General features: G+C 45.1%; 1 protein-coding gene across 1 annotated transcript in view; it reads left to right on the forward strand.

Moving 5' to 3' along the window:
• The window catches only part of GRK2 (G protein-coupled receptor kinase 2), a 474,914-nt gene that overhangs the window by 223,331 nt on the left and 237,116 nt on the right, over positions 1-14,467 (forward strand). The window contains exons 8-9 of the mRNA XM_069628947.1: positions 5,865-5,956; positions 7,215-7,314. Of these exons, the coding sequence (XP_069485048.1) occupies positions 5,865-5,956; positions 7,215-7,314 (192 nt within the window). The remainder of the gene's footprint in view (positions 1-5,864; positions 5,957-7,214; positions 7,315-14,467) is intronic.

A 14,467-nucleotide genomic window follows, 5' to 3' on the forward strand; every position in this document is an offset into this window, starting at 1 on the left:
AAAAAAGGGTCACGCTCTCTCCATGTAACAAAATCAAGTCCTCAAAATCCAGCAAAGTTGCTGGAGCTCTCTAAGGTGAAGGGAATTAGCACATTTTTGAGAATTCTCCCCAACACGCATGCCAATTGCATTGCAGATTGTCAGCATGGAGAGTGTAAAAGTTGTATTTGTATTTGTTTTATTTATATAGCGCAGACAAGGCCCAAGGGCAACCAGGCGCATATCTTAGTCGAACGTTACATACATGCATAACAAATAATCACAGTGGTCAATAGAATTGTCAAAGAGTATACAATTGATGTTCCAGGACAGGGTGACAAGCAAACGCAGTAATGAAAGAGTGCAACAAAGCAAGGTCTCAGAGGTGGCCTGAAGGGTACAGAAGGGCTGTTATTGGTGAGATGTGGCTAACCAAAGCTTGGCTTTGTGTTTGAATAAATTGAATGAAGGTAGAGTTCTGATAGATATGGTACGGTGTTCCAAAGCTTGGCTGCCAGGACTGGGAAGCTGGTTCCCCCCAGCGGTTTGGAGTTTGAATTTGGGGATCGCAAGACCTTGTGATTGTGCAGATCTAAGTGCTCGCGATGGTATGTACTGGGTGAATCGCGCGACTAGATATGTAGGGGACTGAAGATTTACACATTTGTATGTGAGGGCCAGTGCTTTCAGGGAGATCCTTTGGGCGACAGAAAGCCAATTGAGGTTCTTCCTGGTATCTTAAATGTGGGCAGATCGGGGGGATATTGAGGGCAGCTCTAATGGCATTGTTTTGGGTAGTCTGAAGTTTGTTGAGATTACCTTGGTTAGTGCCCTGGTATAGAGCATTGCAGTAATCCAATTTGGACATAATCAAGGTCCTGGCCAAGGTGATGCAGTTCTGCGAGGTTAGGAGCGGGCGACAGGCTGAGATCAATTTGCAAGTGTAGGCAGATGCAGCAGCCACAGCGTTGGTTTGTCTAGTGAGGGTCAGGGAGGAGTCGAGGTACATACCCATGGTTTTGGTGTCTTTGGATACTTTAATTAGATTGCCGTCAGTGTTGAAGGAGCTGAACAGGGACTCAGTTTGTTGAGTCTGTTGCGTCCCTAAGATGAGAAGCTCGGTCTTGTCATCATTGAGGCACAGTTCGTGCTGGGCCATCCAGGCTTGGATGACAAGGTAGATGTCATTAAGGGCTTTAGAGTCAGCAATGTAGTCACCAGTGATGGGTATGAGTATCTGGGTGTCATCAGCGTAATTCGTGTAGGTGACGCCCAGATAATCAAGCACATCAAATAGAGGTTTGGTGAAGACATTGTAGAGAGTTGGAGAGACACAGGACCCTTGCGGGACTCCACAAGGGATTTGTGTAGGATCGGCCGATGAGGTTGGTGAAAAAACTCTCATGTGCCTGTTGTCGAGGAATGACCTGATCCAGTTGGAGGCATTGTCAGAGAAGTGGGCAGCGGACTTCAGATGCAGACATAATATTTGGTGATTGACCAAATCGAAGGCAGCGGATAAGTCCAGTAGTAGTAGGAGGGCCAATTTGCCGTTGTCTTTAAGGTGATCGATTTGGGTTTTAAGGTCAAGAAGAGCTGTTTCAGTCCCGTGTTTAGGTCTGAAGCCAGATTGTCTTGAGCCGAGGAGGTTGAGTTTCCAAGTAGTTCTGAATCTGCAGGTATGCTGCTCTGTCAAGTATTTTGAGTAAGAACGATACACTAGTAATAGGTCTGTAATTTGTTGGTGTTTCCGGGTCTAAGGTCGTTTTTTTTAGGAGAGGGATAACCCAGGCGTCCTTTAAGTTGTTGGGTACCGTTCCAGTTAAGAATGAAGAGTTAATGAAGGTGGTTATGATAGGTGCTGGGCAGGAGTTGCCTTGGCAATTAGATGGTTTGAGGTTGCGAATGCTGTTTTCGACCTCAGGGATAGAGAGTGGGGTGAAGCTAAAAGGAGTATGAGAAAAGGATGCCGTCGGAGTGATGGATGATTTGGTGGGAGGGTTAGTGAGTAGGGTGGTTTGTTTGGCATTAATTTTCGATTGCAAGGTGGTGATTTTGTTGAGGAGGGCATTTTGGATGATGATACACCATTTACTGTCTTTAATACAGGTATCGGTTGCTGGAGCGGGGGATTCCAGTTCTTTAAGGATTTTAAATGGCTCCTTGGTGTTAGATTCCGCTTGGGTGATCTGTTGGTTGTAGGTCTCCTTTTTGGCTTGTAAAATCGCTTCCTTGTAGTTGTGGGTGGTGATAAGGCGTTTGTTGGAGTCACATGGGTGGCTCCTCCAGAGTGATTCTCTCTTGCGTTTTTCTTACGTAAGGTTCTTAACTGCGGGGTGAACCAGGAGTTCAGATGGGCTATATTATCGATGGCTTTAAGCAGTGTTTGATTGAAGATATCTACTAAGACTGTGGGGTCATTATGTTGAGTCATGCTGTTATCCAGGATGGGAAGGATAAGTGGGAGTAGTTTATCTCTGGTGATGTCTTTTTTTTTTTTTCCTTGTGGGAATGGCGGGAGCTAACAGAGGAGTGGTGTGCGGGTTGGTTGCTGGTAAGTGGAAGATGATGATGATGATGTGGTGGTCAGACCAGGTGCAGGCGTAGTTGGAATTTATGGTGGTGTTACAATTAAGATCGTTAATGCAGTCGAGCGTTCTGCCCTTAATGTGGGTGGGTTCGTAAATGCGTTGCTGGAAGCCTAAATTAGCTAGTGTGGTAGCGACCTCTGAGGCCAGGTGATCCTTAGTGTCGGTAAGGCCAAGGTTGAGGTCTCCTAGAAGCAGTACCTGAGAGTTGGGTTTAGTATTGACTGTCAGGATGGCTGTGATCTCATCTATGAAGGCACCGAGTGGTCCTGGAGGTCTATAGATGAGGTGGAGAGTTGCAGTGTTGGTAGGAGAGAGGGTGAGTTTCACAGAAAGGGATTCTGCAGAACTAAGCTCAGTGTTGGGGATGATTCGAAGTGTGATGTTGTTTCTATGTATGAATGTGACTCCGCCTTCTTTGGATGTAGAATGTCTGTCAGCTCTAATGATAGTAGTCGTTGGGGATGGCAAGGGCGAGAAGTGGGCCTGAGGCTGCATGTAGCAAAGTTCGGTGATGGCCACAAAGTCGAGGTTATCAGTGATAATAAGGTCAGAAATTTCCAGCGCATGTGCCGTAATAGATCGGGCGTTGATAAGGGCACCCTTGAATTCTTTGGTGGAGATGGTGCTGTGGGAAGGTGGTATCTTCTGCGAGGTGGGGAAAGTAGAGGGAGTGTGTATGTGCTGCGTGCAAGGGGCACGATGGGCCCGAGGCAATCTAGATCCAAGTCTGAGATTCCTGAGTTGGAGCGTGCAAGGTTGATTAGGTGTTGGTTTAATGGCGAAGTGTTGGAGCCATAGGGCAGGGTCGTTGAGGTATGGGTTGCTAGGGAGCATTGTGGGATAGTATGTGGTCGAGTGATGAAGGTTGCTCTTAACAGTGCTAGATGTGTGGGAGCAAAGGGATGTGGTGATGAAGAGCCCTACGATGATAGTAGGCAGTGACCGCATGTCGTGATCCCAGTGTCCAAGTTGCATGTGCAAAAATGCAATCAGTGACTCAAAGGCAGTGGTTCAGCTAGGTCGACTAGGTAAATGCAACATGTTGCAAGCAGATAGATTAACTTAACGTCAAGCGCTATGCGAGTACTGTACATTCCGCTATACGGTGTGCATATGCGCAATTTAGGAGAGGCAGACATGCGTAGTCTACTGCTAAGAAATGGATAGTGCCATGTTGGCGTGTGCACTCACAAGCGGGAGTGGGGAGTGGCTTATTAACCAGTAGTTAGGACGAGGATATCGGGCATGGCTTGATCATGCTAGGCTCAGCTAGGTTTAGGCAGCGAAGAGTCTTACCGCATATATTGTTGGTCGAGCAAGGTTTGTGCGTGTTCTAAAGTCAGGTGTGCATCCGCAGCTGGAGCGAGTGAAATCGGGAAGTGCCGCGGAGCAATGTCCAGCACCGTAGCGGACAGGGGCAGGCAAGAAGCGCCCTTATACTCCGTGGCCCTTAGTCGTAGTGGGCCGGCTTCCGCCTCCGGTTGACCACGAAGGCTGAAGAAGGTGGCTTCGGGTCCGTTGATAGGCAACCGCTCAGGACGCTATGAGCGCGTTGCGGCGGCCGCCATCTTGAGGGGGCTGGCTAACAGCCGAATCTCGTGGTTCTGGAGCAGGTTGGGGTGGAAAATGGCTACAGATGCAGAGGCCACCGTGCCTGATTGCCTTGTATGCCTCTGGCAGATGGGCAAAAGGTGCTTGCAGGTCGTGTTGATGTCACGCTCAGACGCTGGCTCGCTCGCTCCTTGGAATCCTAGCTGCTCCTGCAGCATGGATCGGAGCCGGCAGCATGCAGCAGTGCGTGGCTGATGATGCGGGCTCCTGCCCTGGGCAAATGTGGGGCTGAGGGACAGACAGTAAGGGCCCTTATACTCCGTGGCCCGTAGTGGGCCGGTTTCCACCTCCGGTTGACCACGAAGGCTGAAGAAGGTGGCTTCGGGTCCGTTGTATAAAAATAGCATTGAAATTCTTCAAATTGCTGTTAGCCTATATCTTAAGGCAGCAGCAGCAGTCGGAGGAGCAACCATTTGTTATGGAAAAAAATTGAGCTAGCTTTTCTTTCCGATCTGGCTGCATGTGTGCTCTAAAAAAAATGCATGTTTTTATTAGAATAAATGCAAAAAAAATACTGGTTGCGAATTATCTTTTGATATGACAAAAAATAAATGTGGTTAAATACAGAAAAAAGGCCCATAAATATGGATAAATACAGACAGAAATACAGAAAAATAAATACCATAAAACTGGAAGCCTTCATTATAATGAGGCATTGAACGCAATATATACTTGTAAAGTAGTAGTGATCCAGAATGTTCTGTTAATTTATGGCATATTTCATTTGAGTTTTTTACCCTATCGCACTAAATGCAACACTCATCTTTAGCATTAAGCAATGATGCATTAATTACACATAATACAACATTTTCTTTCCACAAAACCAATCAAATAATAGATGAAGAAACAACGAAAGAAGCCATAGAAGAATCAACGGTACATATTTGCATACAGCCAACCTTAATACATATAACCGTCCAAAGTGCCAAAATACTCTAAAGGGATTAGTACAATGTTCGTGTGCTAAACGGCTTTTCAGGATTCCCCAAGAATCCTGTCGGGTCTAACTACTAATCCTACAGGTACCGTAAAATCATGGTCTACGTTGGGGGTGGCAGAATATATGCAATCATTTCTCTGCCACCCAACTCGTGCAACGTTTCTGCAGTTTGTGCTAAGTCTCTGCCTTCTTCAGGACCGCATGTGGACCCTATGTAGAAAAAATAAAGATGGACATTTACTGATTACATTCGTTCTGCCTGGCTCCGTGCTATCTTATTTTAACCGTAGTCTTAATCCTAATGGCCTACCGTTTACATCTGTCCCTCTAAATGCTAAATGGATCATCCCAGCCTTCAACTGTTAACTCAGCCAGGCTGCTGTGATATGCTCCCATTATTATCTAAATCACTGACACTGTTAAAGGTTTGTCAGGAACTCTTTTTGTGCTATAGTTAGTTTATGCCCACAGTTCCTGACCATAGTGAGATTTAGGGGCGCGCCTAAGGTTTGGTGGGAGGAGAACGCAATCTGAACACTCCCATGGTCTGCTTCTGTAGCCACTAAATCAAGTCTTCCCCCTGATGCATCCTTGCTGTTGGTGGCTGTTCTTTTTTCCTGTGGTCTCTGCTGGGTGTTGATCTGCATGATTTCTGCTTGCTTCTTTAAGTTTGCTACATTTTCACGGTTTTCTGTTTTTCTTAACCCCCCCCCCCCCATCCCCTCATCCACACCCTGCATCAGCTGACCATGAACGACTTCAGTGTGCACCGGATCATCGGCAGAGGAGGCTTTGGAGAGGTCTACGGCTGCCGGAAAGCAGACACAGGGAAAATGTAAAGTATATCTTTTGAGGTTTGCTTTGAGCTTCAGTTTGTACAGACATTTAATTGCACGGGGAGGTCTGCAGCCACTAACCATTGTCTTTAAAGGCCTCTGTTACATTTTTTATTTTGGTTGAAAAAAAAAAGGCTGCAATGCTCAGTTGTTTTTAGGATTCCGTCTTTGTGCACCCCTAACGAAAAACAAGCATTGGTAATGCCAACAGTTCTGGCTTTTATTTAGAGACTTGGAAAGGCCGGGCACTGCCATAATGGTACTAACTTGCCATTAATGGTAGCACCTGCAAAACAGTGCAAGTACCTGGGTATATAGTAGCAGTGCCTGGCAATTACCTATCTAATACCTATACACAAGCCGAAACTGTTGGCTAGCATACCGTTTATAAATCATGTGGCTGAAGGCAATCCTGGTTAAGACATTTTTATTACATCAGTAGTGCGTCAACAGCTTCAATTAAACCATTAACTCTGATTTGAAGCAACACTGGCAGGCACCACCAGCACAAAGTTTGATGTTGAGGAGTGATAAATTAAGTTCAAAGAGATCACTCGAGGATGTGATTTGGGCTTGGGGGGGGGGGGGGTAGGGAGTGGAATTGGAAAAGGGATTAGCCTGGCCATGGGCAGTCAATGGGTGGATAAATAACCAAACACCTATATTGTTTGTGTCCCTCCTCATATGCCATCTTCGCTTACGTGTAACCCAATGAAATTGCTTCGGCTTATAGGTGGCGCTAAAGCACCACCTCAGAGCCAAAACTTAAAAATGATATGAAATGATATGTGCGTGGCAGATGTCATTTTTAGTGAATCTCTGTAGGTTCAGAATTGCTTTTCAGGTGTAAATAATCAGAGTACATAATGATTCATGACGCTCTGGCTGCATCAAAATTCAGTACAAGTTGAGATGCAGTTGTATTTTCCGCACAAAGCCTGGTTTCGAGATGGGATGGACTTCATGCTCCGTCCCCTTATGCTGGACAGCAAAGAAATACCAAAAGGAGTCTGCATGTTGTCTGCTTGCTAAATGCTCGTCTCTACCAGTAAATGACGTTCCAGACCATTTATTGGTCATGAACATAAGGATATTTGTCTTTCCCACCAAGACGACGAATCCAGCTTTGTGGATTATACTTGATTCTTCTAAGCATCTATTACGCTGCCCTCTCTGATGTGGCCAGCAGGTGTCAGTGTATCTTTCCTTGTTACTTGAGCATTGCTTCTTTGAAATGTCATGCTCCCTTTGTTTCAGGTATGCTATGAAATGTCTGGATAAGAAGCGGATTAAGATGAAGCAGGGTGAGACGCTTGCCTTGAATGAGAGAATCATGCTGTCCCTCGTCAGCACAGGGGTGAGTTAAGCTGGTGAACCATTATCATTTAAACTAGGGAGTGGATTATAAGAGGGATCCTCTCTGCCCCTGTGGTCACAGTAGGGAAGAGAGAAACCTACCCACAATTCCCTTTGATTCTCCCTATGGTAAACCGGGTAGAGCAGCGAACGCTGCACTCCCAGATGCTGAGTGGGTTGATGGAACAAGGTACAACTTGATATCATTCAATAAGGGTGTGTCCATACACGGGTTTAGTCAAAATATAGCTATCTTGCTGTTGAGCAAAAAAGGTGATGTAGAAATACAGGTGAGGAACTTTCTAAAATGTTTCAATGCCTTTAAATTGTGACCCTAGTGTTGAAATGGATTTCTAAACACCGGCCTGGTGGGCAGATGTTTAGGAGTAGGAGGCCACCCTAGTGTTGCGAAGGAGCTGGCGCCTTCCTTCATTCCCAAGCTTCTCAAGCGCTTTAGAATTAGGTAAGTCTTCTTTTAACTATTTCTAAGCACTACAAGAGTCCAGGGGGCAGGAGGGGCACTAAGAAGGCAGTTATTTAAATATAAGGTGTAAATAACTATTAGCTGAATACATTTGTAAAAGTGTTAAATTGTATTTAGTTTTTCTCAAAGTACGGTAAAGAGCAGCAGGCTATCTGCCAAAAAGAATGCAGCCTTTGCTAAAAATAGACTACAGGCATTGCCGTGGTGCTCTGCTAGCGCTGGCAGGCCAGCATGTAACTTAGCAGCTGTTTCCTGTCCATCAAAACACCCAAGCAGGCTGTGGCTCATGTACACAATGTAAAAGTATGGGAAAATAAGGCTTTATGGGGAATTACTGGACCAGGTAAAATATGAGTGTAGTGAGTGAAGTATGGAGAGTATGAGGGGGAAAATGTGTTTATATATAAATGTCTATAATATAGCAAAATTATGATAAACAGGAGCTACAATGTATTCTTGCATAGGCTAGCAGTATGCGAAGTAGTTGGCCCTAAACGGAAACCCGGCCATGCAAGAAGGAAGACTGCAGCATCCCTTGTAAGGGAAGGACCGTTTTGGATGTGCCATGCTAGTATCCAGTAACCAAGTTAAACAGTATATAAGGCTCCTGCTTGGCATCAGTCTGCAGGAGCTGGGAACGGTGAGGGACAGAATGCCGTTCAGAAGCAGAGTTCTTGGCCCCCTCCTCATTTTATGTAAAGATTACATTTATTATCCTTGCAAGATAAGCCTCTTGGCCTTAATTCTCTAGAGGGGTGAACTTTAATCTGGTGTGAGCGTGATTGGGGATACTCATATAATTAAGGGGTACCGCTGTTGGGCTACCTTTCATTGGGGACCCCGACATGATCTTAGTTTCTTGCCCCCATACTTTGCAAAGCTCCAGGCCAGTCAGCCAAGCCCAACTATAGTGACCTGTCCCCTAAATAAAAAAACACGTTTCCTGCGCGGTTTTAGTAGAAGCCATTTTAAAAGAAATCATCTCCGGTCATTGAAGCAGGGTGTGGCTCTACAATGACAGGCCAGCATTGGGACTTCGTACCAGAGGAAAACTCAAGTGAAATGCACACATGAGTATACTCTTGCAAGTGATAACATGGGAACATGCATGTATGATGAGTATGGTGATGTGAATGATGTGCAAGGTCAATGGAATGGATGGAATAGGACCTTTTGGTGATGTATTATGGGATAGGACTTTTGGTGATGTATTATGGGATAGGACTTTTGGTGATGAGGAATAGATTGGATACGATTTCAGGTGATGTGTTAAGGAGTAGATTGGATAGGAGGTGGGTTATGTATTGAAATTGTGGCGTATTTCTGTTTTTTTGCTTTATATAATGGAAAAAGGGAACCTCAGCATATAAAAGACTGAGATGAACGGGAGCCCCAGCGTATAAAAGACTGGAGATAAGGGATCCTCAGCCATAACAGGTTGAGAAGGTAGTAGCACACATTCATCTTTTATGATGATAGAAGCAATAGGTGGTATTACAAATGATATAAGGAAAAACAGTAGTGGCTCAGTATAAGGAATGGGCCTGCATTTCAGTCAATTATTTTTTGTATATTTTCTCTTACTGTCTTTTGTGGTAAAAAAGGAAGGCGGATGAGTCGGGGGGGGGGGGGGGGGGTGTGTGTGTGTGTGTGTGTGTGTGTGTGTGTGTGTGTGTGTGTGTGTGTGTGTGTGTGTGTGAAATCAAAGTGGAAAAAGTATAAAGGGGTGGGGAAAAAGTGGCTTAATCTGTATTTTTGTGCAAAAAGATGAAGCATGCATAGCAATAGTGAATCATTAGGGACGAATGCAATATTATGGGGGGGGGTAAAACACAAGCATAGGGTTCTGCTACTGTATTGTGATAGAATAAATAAACAGTGGATAGTAGAAACCATGGAAGGGGGATGTCCTGCTCCTGGCCAGAGCAGGGCTCCCATAACCGAAACATGCTAGAAAAAATCTTTTTAGCAGCAAAATATAAAGGGAACAAGTCCCAAAAAAGAAACGATTTGTGATCTCTGGCAAGTATTTAAGGACATGGAAGATTGGGAAGGTGAAAAAGAGATCCAATGTAAGGGGATATACCCCGTAACGCTTAAACCTGCAATAGGGGGTATTCAAACCCAGTCTATAAACCTCCAGTGTGGTAGAGAGTGTCAACAGTATTATCAGGATTAGCAACTGGGGGGGGGGGGGCTCCAAGAGCTTTTGCAACTCCATATAATCCATCCACAAGCGCTGATATGCCCGTAGCATCGGTGTAACCAGAGGGTCCACAAGTAGACATAGCCAAAGAGTTAAGAGCATTGCGGGAAAGGTTAGTCGGGGTTACAAGAACCTGAAGAAGTGTCACCAGAAATAAGGGTAGCAGTGCAGAAAATAGGGGATTGGAAGTCAGCAGAATTTCTTCGGCCAATAAGAAATGTTTGTGTTGAAAAAGATGATGGGCAGAGAGGGTGGACGGTCCTGGGACAAGAAGTAGAAAAGGCAAGGGAAAATGGAGGGGAAGATCAAGGTGGTAGAAATAATGAAGAGGCAGGGCAGGGAGGAGATCAAGGAGAGGCCGCGAGAAACCTGTCCCTGCCACAAGAGGCTTTGAGGAGGGACAGACCAAGAAATCAACCAGATTTAATCATGGTAGTACAAGATCAGAAGAAAACTAAAGGGGTAGAAGACAAAATAGACATGCAGATGCCTTTTATGCATAAAGTAGGGAGAACACAGTATGTGCCATTGCCTCAAATGGACAAAAATGATTTGATTAAAACTCTCTCCCAGTTTATAGCCGGAGCTAGTAAATTGATCAATGAATTTGAAAAACAAACACCAGGGGTAGCCTTAGCAATAGGAGAATTTAAGAGTCTACTGGTCACCATAGTTGGGGTCCAGGCTGGGGACATACGGGCAAGGGCTGGGGTAAGTCTTGCAGATAATGAACATGATGTAGCAGCCTTTAACGAGTTAGTTAAGGGTATGGGATGCCCTACGAAGGATGTACCCAGATACCCCTGACTTACATTCTTTAATGGAGTGCACAATGGGTGATGATGAAGACCAAGTTAGATTTACTCTTGTTACAGGAAATGTGGAGAGGTGAGACAGTACCATTTTTCTATTTTATTGTAAAGAGGGGATTACCAAAAGGGATCCAAAGGCACTAGATAACATTGCAAGAATTGAAGCCAAAGGATGGGCTGAGATAAAAAGTATAATGGTCCACCATTGTAAGAGAATCAAGGAGCGGGACAGGAAGACAGCCCAGAAGCAGCAAACGGACGAGGCAAAACTAGTGGAAAAGAAACTAAATAAGGTTGTCTTCCAAGCACCGGTGACTGCACCGGTGACTGCACCGGCTCAGGGGAAAAGGACAGGAGACGCTCAACAAATTGGGAATGCCACAATTGCAGCACTATGGGGTGGAGGAAGAGAGGGACAGTGGGGTGGGGAGGACAGTACCCCTGCCCACAGTGGCAGTATGAAGGAGCTACAAGGGAAAGAGGAGGATTTCGAGGCGCAAAAACAGGAGGCTTTGGGAGGATAGGTGCCGGGAGGAGGATTGGGAACATCAGTGCTGGTTTTGCGGGAAATGGGGGGCCTTTCGCAAGGGAGTGCAGGAACAGGTCTGGGATGGGATTTAATTGGGGGCCATTATCTCCAGGGCAGGGATTCCAAGAGTCTTAAGGAGCGGGACAACAGCAATTTGGACGAGGGGGTCAAAATCGGTTCCCTTATGGGACTGAAGGGAAAGGGCAACGTGGGCAACAACTACAGCAGGGTGAGGGAACACAGTTTAACAGGATGGCAGGGGCAACAGGAGCCCCATTCCAAGGAGTTGCAATGGCAGGGGTGGCCCTTTTTCATTCTCCGGGACAAATAATTCTGATTAGGACAGCCCACAGAGAGCACTTGCATGTCCAGGGTGTACGATTGTCAATATGATTGAAGAGGAGCCCTTGTTGGAGGTAGAAATAGGAAACGGCAATATATATATTTATGGTAGATTCAGGGGCAACTAAATCATGCATTATGGAGGGGAACTTTCCATTATCATATAAAACTCTTTACACGCAGGGATTCTCTGTGGATTTTTCTATGGTTCCATACACTGAGGAGCTGGATATAAAAGTGGGAGGGGAGGTAGTACGAGCCCCCTTGTTATATTCAGAGAGTTTCTCTGTGAACTTGTTGTGTAGGGATCTGCTCAGTAAACTAAATATAACTATATAGTTTACAGATCAAGGTGTAGTGTGTTTCCAGGGATGTGTGTAGCTCCAGCAATGGTGGTAATCAATGCAATAACAAGGGAGCAGTAGTACATGGGGTTCCTGTGGTCCAAGATATATTTTTCTATGGTATTAACGGTATTGGTAAAAGCAGTGCCTCCAATTGCGACAAAGTGTTGGCGCGTGTCCACAGATTTTATTTTCCAACCCATGGTGCCACCCGATATGGTGGCAGGGACAATATTGTCATTAGATTTATAAGGACTAGTAGTGTCAGGCAAGAGTAGTCCTGATTGGAACAGACCAGCGCAGGTGTGAGGGGCGCACAGTCCTATGTGTAGACCCAACAGTAGAATTGAAGGAAATGACTGGTGAGGAGTTATTTGAGGAAAGTGAGCAAAATGGGGAGATTCTTTTGGCAATCTGCTTCCCCCGTGATATCATGGTGTAGTATAGGAAGGTACAATGCCCCCTGATGGCAAGCGGTGACCCAGGGGTTTTTATTTTTTAAGGAGGACATGGAATATGTGCCAGCACAATTATGGACTGTTAATCCACATGATGTTGGGTTATTGAGAGATGTGACCCAAGTACAGATTACATTGAAGTCAGGTGACTAGCACAATTATCCAGTATGTGTATGATTGGTTGGTATGTAGGGAAAAAGAACTACGGTGCAGGAGGGATTCTGTTGCATTATTGCAATTGCTGGCTCACAAAGGGTACAAAGCAGATAAAAAGAAGCTACAATGCTGCCATCAGGAGGTACTATACTTGGGGCAACTCATTTTTGCAAACAGGTAAAATAAATTACCAGATAGGGCAGCGGCAGTACGCGCCACCCCTAGGCCCAGTACTGTGAAGGAAATTATTTTAGGGCATGGATCCTAGACTACGCAGTCTACACAAGGCCACTGTTACAAAGTCTCAGGGAAGGACGGAGGATTTAAAAGTAAATTGGAATGGACTGACAAAATGACTAGACAATTTGAGGACTTGAAAGAAGCTATTTGCAAAGCCTTTGTTTTAGGTACTCCGGATTATATACAGGAGTTTTATTTATTTTCCCACTCTGATGAACGGCTCATGTATTGACGGAAGGAAACCTACTATGTTGCTGGCTCATAAATAATTGATCAGGGGAGGGGACGGAGGCACACAGGGGCAGTAGTGGCGGGCAGTAAAGGGGGGGAGAAATGGTGACCACCCCTGTAGAAAGCAAGGGCATAGTGCCATACACAGCATTACCCATATTACAACTGGACCATTATTACCTGGGGAACTGATCAGCCCCAGGTTTGAAGGTCCATATGAGGTGGTGTTCTGTACTCCTCACGCCGTCCGTATGAAGGAGTTGGAAATTGGGTGCATCTCTCAGATGTCTGAAGAGCACCTGAGACAAGGCAAAGCTCAATCAACAAAGTGAGGACATAGCTAAAGAAGATTATAATTTTTGAATTCTTTTGATCCATGCCAGGGTGGTGTGCAGTGGCACACACCTGATTTTTGTTTTTTTTATTTTTTCTTTCTTCATTTTTTCTTATTTCTTTTATCTGTCTTCAATGTTTCAATTTTTTGAAGGTCCAGAACCCGGTCAGCCCTGGTGGAACAAGGTCTCTTTCTCTTTCTCTTTCTCTTTCTCTTTCTCTTTCACTTTCTCTTTCACTTTCTCTTTCTCTTTCACTTTCTCTTTCTCTCTCTCTCTCTCTTTCTCTCTTTCTCTCTTTCTCTTTCTCTTTCTCTCTTTCTCTTTCTCTCTCTTTCCCCCTCCCTCCCTCTCTCTCTCTCTTTCTCCCTCCCTCTCTCTCTTTCTCCCTCCCTCTATCTTTCTCCCTCCCTCTCTCTCTCTCTCCCACTCTTTCCCTCTCTCTCTCTTTCTCCCTCCCTCTCTCTCTCTCTCTCTTTCTCCCTCCCTCTCTCTCTCCCACTCTTTTCCTCTCTCTCTCTCTCCCACTCTTTCCCTCTCTCTCTCTCTCCCACTCTTTCCCTCTCTCTCTCTCTCTCTCTCTCTCTCTCTCTCTCTCTCTCTCTCTCTCTCTCTCTCTCTCTCTCTCTCTCTCTCTCTCCCTCTCTCTCCCACTCTTTCCCTCTCCCTTTCTTGATGACCCTTTATTTCCTGTCCATGAATAAGCAAAGATGGCTGACACCGACATTTTCAAACCTCTGTTATGTAGGAATAATAATAAAGATGTTATTTATTCTAGGAATTTAGTAGTATAATTGTCTTGTATGAAAGTGGTTGTTGTAGTAGATGAAGGTATGTCTGTTATATGAGGTGGCCATATAAGGGGGGTGGGGGGTGGACAGTTGGAAAATAATGTGAATGTCTATAAAAAAGGCAAATACAAAATGGCTCACTTTTTGCCAGCCACCACTACAAGTTTTCTTAGACGAATGAAACAGGAAGTACGAATGCCGTATGATTCATATAAGGGGATGGGCTTAT

Source organism: Ambystoma mexicanum, chromosome 12 (genome assembly GCF_040938575.1).
Source record: "Ambystoma mexicanum isolate Mex_15411 chromosome 12, UKY_AmexF1_1, whole genome shotgun sequence".
NCBI classification, from domain to species: Eukaryota; Metazoa; Chordata; class Amphibia; order Caudata; family Ambystomatidae; genus Ambystoma; species Ambystoma mexicanum.